Source organism: Meleagris gallopavo, chromosome 1, assembly GCF_000146605.3.
Source record: "Meleagris gallopavo isolate NT-WF06-2002-E0010 breed Aviagen turkey brand Nicholas breeding stock chromosome 1, Turkey_5.1, whole genome shotgun sequence".
Lineage (NCBI taxonomy): Eukaryota > Metazoa > Chordata > Aves > Galliformes > Phasianidae > Meleagris > Meleagris gallopavo.
This window is the reverse complement of record NC_015011.2, coordinates 103,019,002-103,029,979: the sequence shown is the minus strand read 5'-3', so window position 1 is coordinate 103,029,979 and position 10,978 is coordinate 103,019,002. Positions and strand designations below refer to the sequence as shown.

General features: G+C 42.3%; 2 protein-coding genes across 2 annotated transcripts; one reads left to right on the top strand and one right to left on the bottom strand.

Moving 5' to 3' along the window:
- Nucleotides 1-6: 6 nt before the first annotated feature.
- On the top strand, nt 7-3,589 carry LOC104914212 (protein SON-like). Its single transcript, XM_010723041.2, has 3 exons — nt 7-1,016; nt 1,114-1,229; nt 1,685-3,589. Exons 1-3 carry the CDS (start codon nt 935-937, stop codon nt 1,841-1,843), a joined length of 357 nt encoding a protein of 118 aa, XP_010721343.1. The 5' UTR covers nt 7-934; the 3' UTR covers nt 1,844-3,589.
- Nucleotides 3,590-5,622: 2,033 nt separating this feature from the next.
- Nucleotides 5,623-10,973, bottom strand: DONSON (downstream neighbor of SON; the record flags this gene model as incomplete). Its single annotated transcript, XM_010723330.2, has 10 exons — nt 5,623-6,019; nt 6,286-6,501; nt 7,112-7,310; nt 7,795-7,899; nt 8,015-8,138; nt 8,234-8,412; nt 8,919-9,097; nt 9,489-9,692; nt 10,638-10,715; nt 10,806-10,973. Coding segments are annotated over 10 exons (1,590 nt in total), but the record flags the coding sequence as incomplete, so codon positions are not given.
- Nucleotides 10,974-10,978: the final 5 nt, after the last annotated feature.

Sequence of the window (10,978 nt, the reverse complement as noted above, 5' to 3'; positions counted from 1 at the left end):
AAAAAAGCTGAAGGAACAGGAAGGAACTGGAAACAAGTGCAATATCTCCATGTCTTTATTCACCAAAGCAAGGAACAGAAGAGGTAAGGAACAAAGTAATACGGAAGGAATGAAGTCTTGAAGTTTTGAACCACCATTCACCACATATTTAGTTCAGTTACAGGTATTTAAGGTAAGGGCAAAGTGAATGGAAAGAAACCTGAGTCTCTTGGTAAGTATGGTGTAGTTATTGGTATTTGGTACATTTTTGATGGCTGTTATGCTTTATCCTTTGCTCTTGAGAGATTTCAAAAGCAAAAGTGTTTGGCTTCTGTGTTTCACAGTGGCTTCCACTGAAACTTGTTACTTGTTGCTCCTGCTGGGCCCAGTTGCGTGTTTATCTGGTACTTCATATTCCAGTGTGACTGAAATCAGTGTAATTAGGCTGTGAACTTGGACATGAAATATATACCCTTAATAAAGAAAGCACAGTAAGTGTTAGCACTGTTTCATGTGATAAAAGGATGTGCTAGATACACTCTATATAGTCAAACAGAAATACTTCACATGCCTAGTATGCTAAAGGCAAACTGTTAAGATATTGGATGGCTTTTGGGTTGCACAGCACATGTTAATAGTGAACAAGATGATGTCTTTAAGTTTATCTCTTGTTCAGTATTTCTCCAAAGATGATGCAGAAAACCAGATGTTTCCTGAGTTGCATAAGTCTGCCTAAAGTCTTTTACTAGCTGGTGGTGAAGAATGTTCCTGGAACGCTCATAAGAATGTGTGTAGCATTGAGGGGGGAAAAAAAATGCTGGATGAAAGGGAAGTTTGAAAGACTTCTGAAAAAGCATTTGAATGATGTCACCATATTTTGTCTCCACTGATGCATGTCATGCTTTATGATTTCTGAATTTTCATAAGTAAGGTGAGACTCACATCTACAAACTTCATGTTCTGTCTAGGGCTTGTTGCTGTGGGAGAGAAGGCACAAAAGAGATCTGGACATTACGTTGTGATGAAGGATCTTTCAGGTGAGATTTTGATCATCTTCAGAAAAGCTCAAAAGGTTCATTGAAAATGATTGCTCTAATAGCAGCACTGAAATTTCAAATGCATTTTGTCTTTAAGGCAAACATCCAGTTTCTGCATTGATGGAGATCTGTAACAAAAGAAGATGGTCACCACCTGAGTTTGTGTTGGTGGATGATAGTGGGCCTGATCATCGCAAACACTTCATCTTTAAGGTGAGCCTGAATTCTTTTGTTTACTGTTAGCTTGTCTATTAAAGTGTGATATTAAATTCATCTTTATATTTCTGTATTCCAGAGGTGGCTGGGGTGTGCTGGGCAGTGTCTCAGTGCTAAAGTATCAGAGCCCTGTTTCTGTGAAAGCCATATCAGGTCTCTCCAGCGCATTAATCTGCAAATCCATCAAGGAACTGTGATACCATTCCACGGCTTACTAAAATGATTAACTTGTGTGGAATCATATTCTTGCTTCTTGTTTGCAGGTGTGGTGCAAATACAATTGTAAAGATAGTAAGCAAGGCTCTGTCGTTTTTTACTTTTAGGTATCTTAGAATGTGATCTGTTTTTTCTGTTGTGATATCTTGTGTTAATGATTTCCATCTGGAGGTGATTCTTACAGGCTAGACGTGAGGCACTTCCTAACATGTCCTTTTTCCATCCGTCTCAAACAGGTGAGAGTCAATGGAAATGAATACAGGCCCACTTTTGCCAGCCTTAATAAGAAGCATGCTAAAGCCACAGCAGCAACTGCGGCTCTCCAAGCGATGGGACTTGTACCAAAGGAAAGCATGGTCAATACCACCATGTTTAGGAGTGCCTCACACCGCTAGATATTGTTTTTTATATTGACATTATTTCAGATAATTTTACTCTGCACAAAAATGGTATTTGCCCTTTCATGTTGTAAATACATTGGCAATTCCCACATTGTAAAAACTGTACAGACACCTTCAGGTTTTTCTTTTGTACCATCAAAATGTATTTAAATCATACTTAGTTTTTGGTATGTTTATATTGTTTACATTAGTGATGTAATTATTTCTTAAATGACTAAATCAGACGACAGACTCTGGAGGCATCAGTAATCTAAACCCTTGTTTTAAAACTCATGCGACTTCTCCTCAATATGGAATGTTAACACTTTCATACTGTTTTGTACTATGCTGCAGTTTTCCCTGGTCTCGGTAAAGCTACTCTTGCACTTTTGCCTACAGCTGGTAAAAGACCACGCAGCTTACCTTAGTCTAGTCGAGGCTGGCGTGTACTGCTGGGCAGATACCGGGCCAGTACTGTGACCCCTGGGAGAGAGCGAGCCGTGGTAGCAGCCCTGTTGTACAGTGCTAACGCCGCCGCTTCTCTTGGAGTTTTGTTTGGGGTTTAACTCGGTGGTGCACCACAGCTGGCCGTGCAGCTCATACTCTAGGACGTACGCGATGAGGCAAAAGTCTTGCTTTAAAAGGGACGGCAGAAAGTCCAGCAGTGAAACCAGCGAGACTTTGAGATGTAAAAGTGACTCTCCCTGCATGTTCTGAGAAGGGAGATGATGGAGTTGTCTATTCCAAACAAATTAACACACTGCCTGATGTTGATTGTATGGATTTGTGGTTAATGTGAATTTTAAAGTCTAACAAATCTACAACTGGATTGGGGGGAGGGAGGGAATAGAATGATGCTTAAATTGTTGTACCCAACTTGGTCAATAAAGCAGCACAAGTTCATAATCTTAATCAGTGGTCAGTAAGCAGTAATTAAAACCTATGCCAAAAGAGTGAAGAAGCGCACAGTGCAAATGTATCGCTTAACAAGAGTAGCAACAGCCGTTAGAGCTGCGGAATCTGTTCTAGGCAACTTCACTTGCTTTGGACTATTACTAAACGAACTCCTTGAGCTTGCATTTTCTGTAATGGTACTCTGCCCTCAAGGAGACAATCTGATCCAGAGTTATGGCAGTTTGATAAGGGAAAGGACATAGGAAGCTTTTTATTTTTTAATTTTTCCTCTTAATTTAAGAAGTGTTAGTACTTTAGCTATGTGCACTTTGAATTGGAAAGGGCATTGTACACCTTTTGCCAGATTTGTCTGTGTTTTGAGCAGACTGCCAGGATTGCAGCAGTACTTTATTACTGTAGTAGTTCAGGTGCTTATTTCCGAAAAGTCTTTGAGGATTTTTTTGTATTACATCAACTGACCAGAGCTTCATCGGGAACAGGAACAAATTACAATTTGTATGCAGTAGGATTGTGCTCAGGCCTAAAGTGAATGACCTTTGCAATGGCAGTAGGATCTTGGAGGTGATGAATTAATAGTAGCTCTTCTTCCGCTGAGTAAATTATTTGTGTGTGCTCTCTCTCAGCTGTTACTGAACAAGGTATCTTCCTTTGCCCTCAGTGGACAAGTACCAGCGTCTCATTTTGCATACAGCAGAGAAATGGTACTGTGTTCTCCACCACACACCCAAGAAATAAAGCCGTTTATTAGTCTGTCAAAGCACTCTAGAAATGACAAAGGTTTTTTTTCTTTTTTTTTTTGTGGACGTAGTTGTCTCTAATTAAAGTTTTCTCCCTTTGGCTTCTCACCTTCAGTCTCTGTGTAAAATTGTTTGAAGATCTCCTCGCCTCATTTTCTGACCAAGTTGTAAGGTGTGTGTTTGAAAAACAAAGCTAAGCAGATGATACAGCGATGGAAAGACTGACTGTGGGAGAACTGGGGATTGTATCCATTTTAGGCAAGTCCAGCTTTCTGATGTCTGACTCAAAACTGTTAACTCAGGATGTGAGAGGCAGCTCCTATTCAGGCTTCTGTTCAAATGTCTGCTGATACAGCTAAAACATCAGCAGTGTTGCTCGTGCTGTTCCGTCCGTGGTGTCCATATAAGCACAGGTTTCGGATCTGTTATCAAATCTGGAACATAATCTGTTGTACTTTGTTAATTTTGTTCTTTCGGGGTTTATATTCTCCATGTATATTGGAAAGATATGTTTTGAGGAACAGATGGATTCAGTTCTGTAGAAGACTCCATTTCAAAAGTAACTGTTCAGGCAAATTCTGGATTTCACGCCTTAAAAGACGTGGTACTGTATGTAGATCTAACCTTGGATTTTCAATACTTAAAATATTAATATCTGTAATACTTCAATTATGACACTTACTTGACTTTGGGGTTTCTGTTTTAGTTTCATTCCTGTTGTTTAGAATGATAAATGAATTTAGTGCGGAGATGTCCTTCTGTTCAGTTTGTAAATTTGGTTGGAGTGTCCTTTGCATGCAGGAATAGACAAGTAGTCCTATTAAAAAGAGTAACTAGGAAACACTCTCTTGGGACCTGTTTATTTATGGGGCACTTCAGCTGTCTCAAAAGTGAATGGACTCCTGGAACTCAAAGCATCTCTGTGCCTGCTGGATTTTTGTTGTTGCAGGATTGTTTTCCTAGAAGTGCTCTCGCTGATAGTGCTTCTGACTTCCCTGTGGTGAGGAGCATTCTGAAACAGGTGCCTGAGAATGCAGAGCCAGCAGCCACCAGAACAAGTTCCAGACAGTCAACTAAGTGGCAGTTTTAAAATAAAGGGCTGAAGAAACAGCAAAGTCAAGTATAATAACTAACTGCCAGGCTTGGCAGAATTAGTGCTGGTTTCTCTCCAGTTGTCTGACATCCTAGATCTAAAGATGCCCTTTTTTACTGTAAGGTAGGGACTTGAATTGAGGTGTATCTAGGTTTTCCAGATGCCCTGGTCTTCTGTGTACTATGACCCTGCCAGTGTCACGGTAGTTACTGTGCAGTACAACTATAAACCTACACCATACTCGTGTAACTGCCTCAGTCTGCAGTGATTTGCTTAGAGAGCTGGGTTATTAGGTCCATAGGTGTCATCAAGCAGACTATCACTGCTTCAGAACGATGACAGGTGAACAGGACACCACTGTAGTGAAAATTAAAGGTGTGACTACAAGCATTATTCTTTTCTGTGCAAAATGCCAGAATTACAAATCTTGCTAGAGTGCATAAGCATGACAGTATTCTACTTACTGCTCTTCAGATTTACTATTTTTTGCTGCAGGAAGAGGCTTACATGATAGCTTGTGATAAGTGACATTATACATATCTCCAAAGCAACAGTAGTGTAACAGATCACATTAAACCTGAATATAGGCTCTTGCTATGAACAGAGCAGCATTATCTTGCTGTCTTCCATTTTCTCTGCTTCCATCAGGTGTCGTAACCCTATTGTGTTGCTCTAACTTGTTCTGGTGCACATCACATTGTATGAACTGCCTGTTAAAAATCTTATTTTAAAGTAAGTAAATGAAGATGGCAGCATTGGAGGATTATGTCAGTAGTTCTGGGGATCCCAACCTTTTAATCTGATTCAGATGCAATTGGAACTGTTTGTATTCATCTGATTTCTGGTTTTTTGCACCTCAACCAAGAGGTGTAACATGCTGAGATTTAGAGGCCAAGCTTCTAGCTCAGTGCTGTAAGCAGGGCTCAGATGTGATAGGAGAACTCCACCCCTCAGAAGTGGCTACACACTACTGCACTGAGCAGTAGCAGCAATTCTGTGTTTCAGAATAGAATATACACAGATGAAAAATACAGGCCTTCCACCCTGAATTCAGATCAAAAGCAAGTAATTTTATAAAATTTTATTTTAAAAAATGCTTTCTAAAATACAAAAGGAGATGTCCAGGGCCTTTTCCTCAATTTCCTCTTGAAGCCCTTTGAGGTGTTTTATTGCTGTGATGTGCAAGAGTTGGCTGTGATGTTTGACTAAGTTACATCCCTCCTGTACAGCGTAGGTGCTGCCCTGCAGGCAGCACAGCAACTTCATACTGGAGAGCTTTGTGCTCCACCAACTCCAAACAGCACGTACCTAAGACTTCCAGGCATATGCAGAGTCCTTCATTTCCAGAAACCGGAGGGAAGATTTTCCCAGTGTTGGCACCTGACTCAGTTGATCTAAAGTTTTAGAATGCAGCCCACACTTCAGCAGGTCTTTACTTACGGTTTCCTGAAGAAGAGAAACACATAATACTCAATTCTGTCTGAAATAGCTCTAGTTTTCAGTGTTCACTTACGTATCTTTGGCGAGCTTCCAAAAAGCTAGTTTTTCTGATGAGCCCATTGCTGAGGGAACAATGAGCCACAGTGACTGCCATGTGGCAATCACAATGGGGGATAAACCCAAGTATGAAGTAGCTTATCACTCAGCACCCAATGGTTTGTAATAAAGATACCGTTGCTAACAGGAAAGCCTGTCTTTTCTAGTTCACTTACCTTCTTTAAGGCAGGGCTCGCATTATCGAGATTAGCGTTAAACACAGCTGTTGGCTCGTGCGTATACAGCACTGCAGAAAATGCTCCCTGCTGTGCAGACTGCAGCAGCATGGTCAGCAAGTGGAGAGAATGAGGCAGGACTGGGCCTATGATCTCCAAACTGAAGATATCTTCGTATGCCAGGCGGACCCTGGCTTTTGCATTCATACTACGAGCCTGAAACCAACAGCACACGGGATTACATTTTGAAACCAAATCAAGATTGTTGTGCATACACCTTCATACTGCAGTGCCACAATCCCATGAAAAGCTCAAAATAATTTAAAATATTGCCAACTTCAGTACGCACGAGTATTACGTTTTTAGCATCTCTAACAACTCCTAAAACTATGATACACGGGAGTATTTTTACAGTATTAAGAAAATCATCTGCAGAAGAACTTTGATGCATGCCACATGAGCAGCTTCTCCAGTGGCAGAGGACATTTAGTGCCCACCATCTCCCACAGTTACAGGTCAGAGGCTCTCATTGCCTGTTGAAATATTATCTCAGTAGACCCTGTTTGATCCCAGTAGCATTCAAAGGTGAACCTTCTAAGGACCTTTTTACTACCTGAGAACTATCTACTTAACAGCTATTAGGATAGGTAGAAATAGTGGGATTTCAGTTAAGCAGCACAGGTTACATGGGTAAAGATGACTTTGGAGGAAGTCCATATTGCAGTCAAAATGCCAACTCAGGCTCTAGCATCAAAAATCACTGCTGTACCAGAAGAAGGTACAGCTTTCCTTTTATTACAGGAAAAGAGATTGCTGCATTACTTACTTTGAGCGTTTGCATTGTTCCACCTCGGAAAGCAACAGGAGACAATAGAGTTGGAGGAAGCCCTGCCTGTGGACCTGCAACAGCCACCAGGCTCTTACAGTTTATCAGGAAGTTCAATAAAGTGAATGTGTTTGTTCCTTTCACCACCACGAGGGATTCAGGTCTGTGATCCACCTGCACTTCATGCTTCTCTTTACGACTGAATTGACCAGAATCAAGGGAAAAACTTAAGCACAGCAACTCCAGAAGAAACCCCACTGCCCCTCTATAGTCGACCAATTATTAACACAAATAATTTCTCCAGAAAAAAGAAGCCTTGAGCTCAGATTCCTTACATCAATTATTTGGCAGCATCTTACACCTGACTGATTTCATTATTAAAGCTGTGAGAGAAGGAATGTTTTCCAGGTCCAATGTCTCACAGCTAGCATGTAGCAGTTACTAAAACAAAGTTTGCAACTCCTACTTTTACTATGAATCTTGCATCAAAACATAAATACATTAGCAGTTCAGTTTAGAGAAGGAGTCTGCTTTTGAAGGGATTCCCCTGATTCCCCCACTTATGATGCACTGGTGCAGGGTAAGTCTCAGAAGTTGGAAGGACATTCTTCTTGGATTCATCAAAAGGCAACAGCTGCAGGGCTTTCCACTGCAGTAAGTGGTGAGATGAAAAGAAAGGATACAGTTGAATAGAAATAGCATCTGGTTTTTTAACCTTGTCTTGGACTCCCATCTCCTCAAGCCAAGAGAAACCATCATCATCATCATCATCACTTGGAGCAGCTTCCCTGAGAAACACAGAATCGCTTTTAGGAGGATAAAACTTTCTAAGAACTTTTCACATGGAATGTGCAGGAGACCAGAAATGCCTCAGAACTACAGCATTTTAGATTTATGACATACTCGCCATTCTCAGAGCTTCTGCCTACTTCAAGGCCTTGAGCAATTTCTGTTTCCAAATTCCCTTCAGAGTTTTTCTGTTTTCTGCTTCTACTTTCTTCTACCAAAGGTAAAGAAAACTCTATGCCTTCAACAGAAGAGGAAAGAAAGCAATGAGTGATTTTGGAATGCACAGCAAATGCAATGCATTGGTTATTAAAAGTCGGAGTGTTTTCATCTCACCTTCATTTCTCATGGCTTCCCTTAAACCTCTGGTGGTGGGAGAAATGACTGCTGTGATAACATCACTTCCCGCCAGACCAGCTGCACGGAACAGGACAGTAAACTGGTAAGTGCACACATAGAAGTAGGGGCACAGCTTGGCTTTGAGCAGATTGTATAGAGAAGTAAAGCTGACAGACCTGCAAACGAGGGGAAAAAAAAAAAAAAATAATTTGTAAGTGAAATTCTTTGCTGCTGATGGATCAAGCTGGATTTGGCTAGGTGTTATTGATGTGTGCTCTGGCCAGGCTTGAGACCACAATGAGCGACTAGTCTGATTTTCATATGCACTCAGCATCCAGGAAGTTGCTCTGAACTCCTCTGAAGCACAGCCTATTTGCAAGTACTATACTTCTCTTGCATACTTGCCATCCAACGTGCAGTTTGATGTGGAGCATCAAAGGCAACCTACTAACAGGATTCACAGAATTCTATCAACAACTGCGGTCAGAGGAGGACATTAAACACACAAAGGTAGCTTTGGTCTTAGAGGCAATCCTTAACCCAATCCTCAAAGTAAGTGCAGACCAGCTAAAATAATTAAACAACCAATCAATCAAACGTATTCTCATAAAAACAGAAGGAACTTATGCTGATTTAAATCCTAGGATCTTGATCTTACTACCTACACTGAAGTTCCACTTACCAGTCACTCATCAGCGCTTGTTGCAAGGCCTCATCCTGTGCCCATGGACAGGCCTTTCCTGCTATCTTTCTGTCTGCTCCAATACGAGGAAACAGCTGCAGCCACGACAGCGATGGGTGAAGCCAGTAAACAAGGCTCTGCTGAAAGGCACAACGCAGTTCTGTGGACAGTTTTGGTTCCTAGATTATAAAACGTATTTTAGGACAACAGAAATACTTTAATTAAGGCAGCACTGCAACTGATGAATTAAATATATATTGCATTAGATGCTAAAAAATAATATCACAGGTTTGTGATTAAGCCAGACTGAAAATGGGCAGTGATTGGAAACTGCTCGCAGTTGAAACTAACAACCCACTCAGTCACCAGTTTGCCACAGATTATATTTTGGAGTACACAGTGGATGGAATTAAATAGCTGTCTACATGAGCCTCATTCTCTCTACAAGTAAGACCAGAACAACCAGAACAAAACACAAGCAAATCTTCACTGCAAGTACATTTAAGGAGAGGTGCAAAGGTTCCCCCTTCTAAAGCAGCAGCTTCCAGCTCCCTTCTGAAGTTTCATTACCTGTACACTCTGTGGCAAGTTTATTTCTGCCGCTCTGCAATGCTGAGCAAATCCCTGAGCTTCCTCCTGTGCTTTTAAATGCTCTGCCCAAGTAAAAGGTTGAGAAGACATAAACAGAAGTCGTGTTTTGATGCTCCAGTCTGCAGGAAACTCGTGTCTTGGTGAGGTGCGGACATCAGGGGTAGGAACAGGTAAATGAAGGTCCTTTAAAAGTGGAAACAGCATCAGTTAATCCACAGTCAATTAATAAAACCAAACAACCAATGATGTAGCTACCTATGCACATTTTCACATGGTCAGGCTTCCTCCCATACTGGCTCAATACACCCCTCCTGGCAGGCAGAGCAGATCCTGGACAGGACAGTGGCTGTTACAGGGAACTAGTGGAGCTCCACAGCCTTCACAAGGAGAAGACGAACCTGCTGTTTCCTGTAAGTTTCTGTCCAACTCACTTTAACGGTACAGTACAAGTCCCTTCCTGCTTTGCTTTAATTTTAGGGAACTACTTGCACTAAATTAGGAGCACATACTTAGGCTTCCCAAAGGATAACAAAAAAGTTATTTTTTTTGTTTGGTCTGAGAAGTTTTTCTGTTCTCAGTTACTCTGAGCTTAAGTTTCTGAACCTATAAAAGCCTCTGACACCATCAGCATGAAGCTGCCAAGGACTGCTACCTCTCTTTCCTATTTAGGCAGTTTAGGGAATTTTCTTGAATGCTGACATTTCAGTACATCTAAAGATGTACCACCAAATGCTAAGAATATAAAATCATAGAATATTTTGAGTTGATCTTTAAGGGTCCTTTAAAGGCTACCCGGTCCAACTCTTCTGTCATGAGCAGGGACACCCACAGCTCCATCAGGTGCTCAGAGCCCCATCCAGCCTGACCTTCAGTGTCTCCAGGGATGGGGCATCCACCAATTCTCTAGGCAACCTGTGACAGTTCCTCACCACCCTTACTATAAAAGACTTTCTCCTTACATCCAGTCCAAATGTCCCCTTTTTAAGTTTGAGGCCATCTCCCCGTGCCCTATCCCATCGGACCCCACTGAAGAGCCAGACCCTTTCTTAAAGCAGTTAACCAGCTCGGGCTTTTCCCGAGGTCAATGCAGCAAGAGACGTTTCAGAATCGTTATGCGAGGCCCCGTACCTCGGGCAGCGCCAGGACGTCGGTTCCCTCTGAGAGCCCCACGTTCCGGGCCGGCTTATCTTCTGCACACTCTAAAAACTGAAGGAAAAAAGCGTGAGGTTACAACGTTTAAAAAAGGCTTTTGCAGAGAAATCTCACGAGCCCTTTCCACTCAGAGCGGCTCTCTACCTGCCAGAAGGGCGCAGTGGAGGCGGGCCCCCCCGCCGGCTGTCCCGGTTCCTCCTGCTGCCGCCGGACCGGCTGCCGCGGTGCGTTGTCCAGGCTGGAGAAGGGGTTACGGCGGACGGGTGCCGAGGGGGCCCTCGGGGCCGAGCCGCAGGGTTGGGGAGCGACGGGCTCGC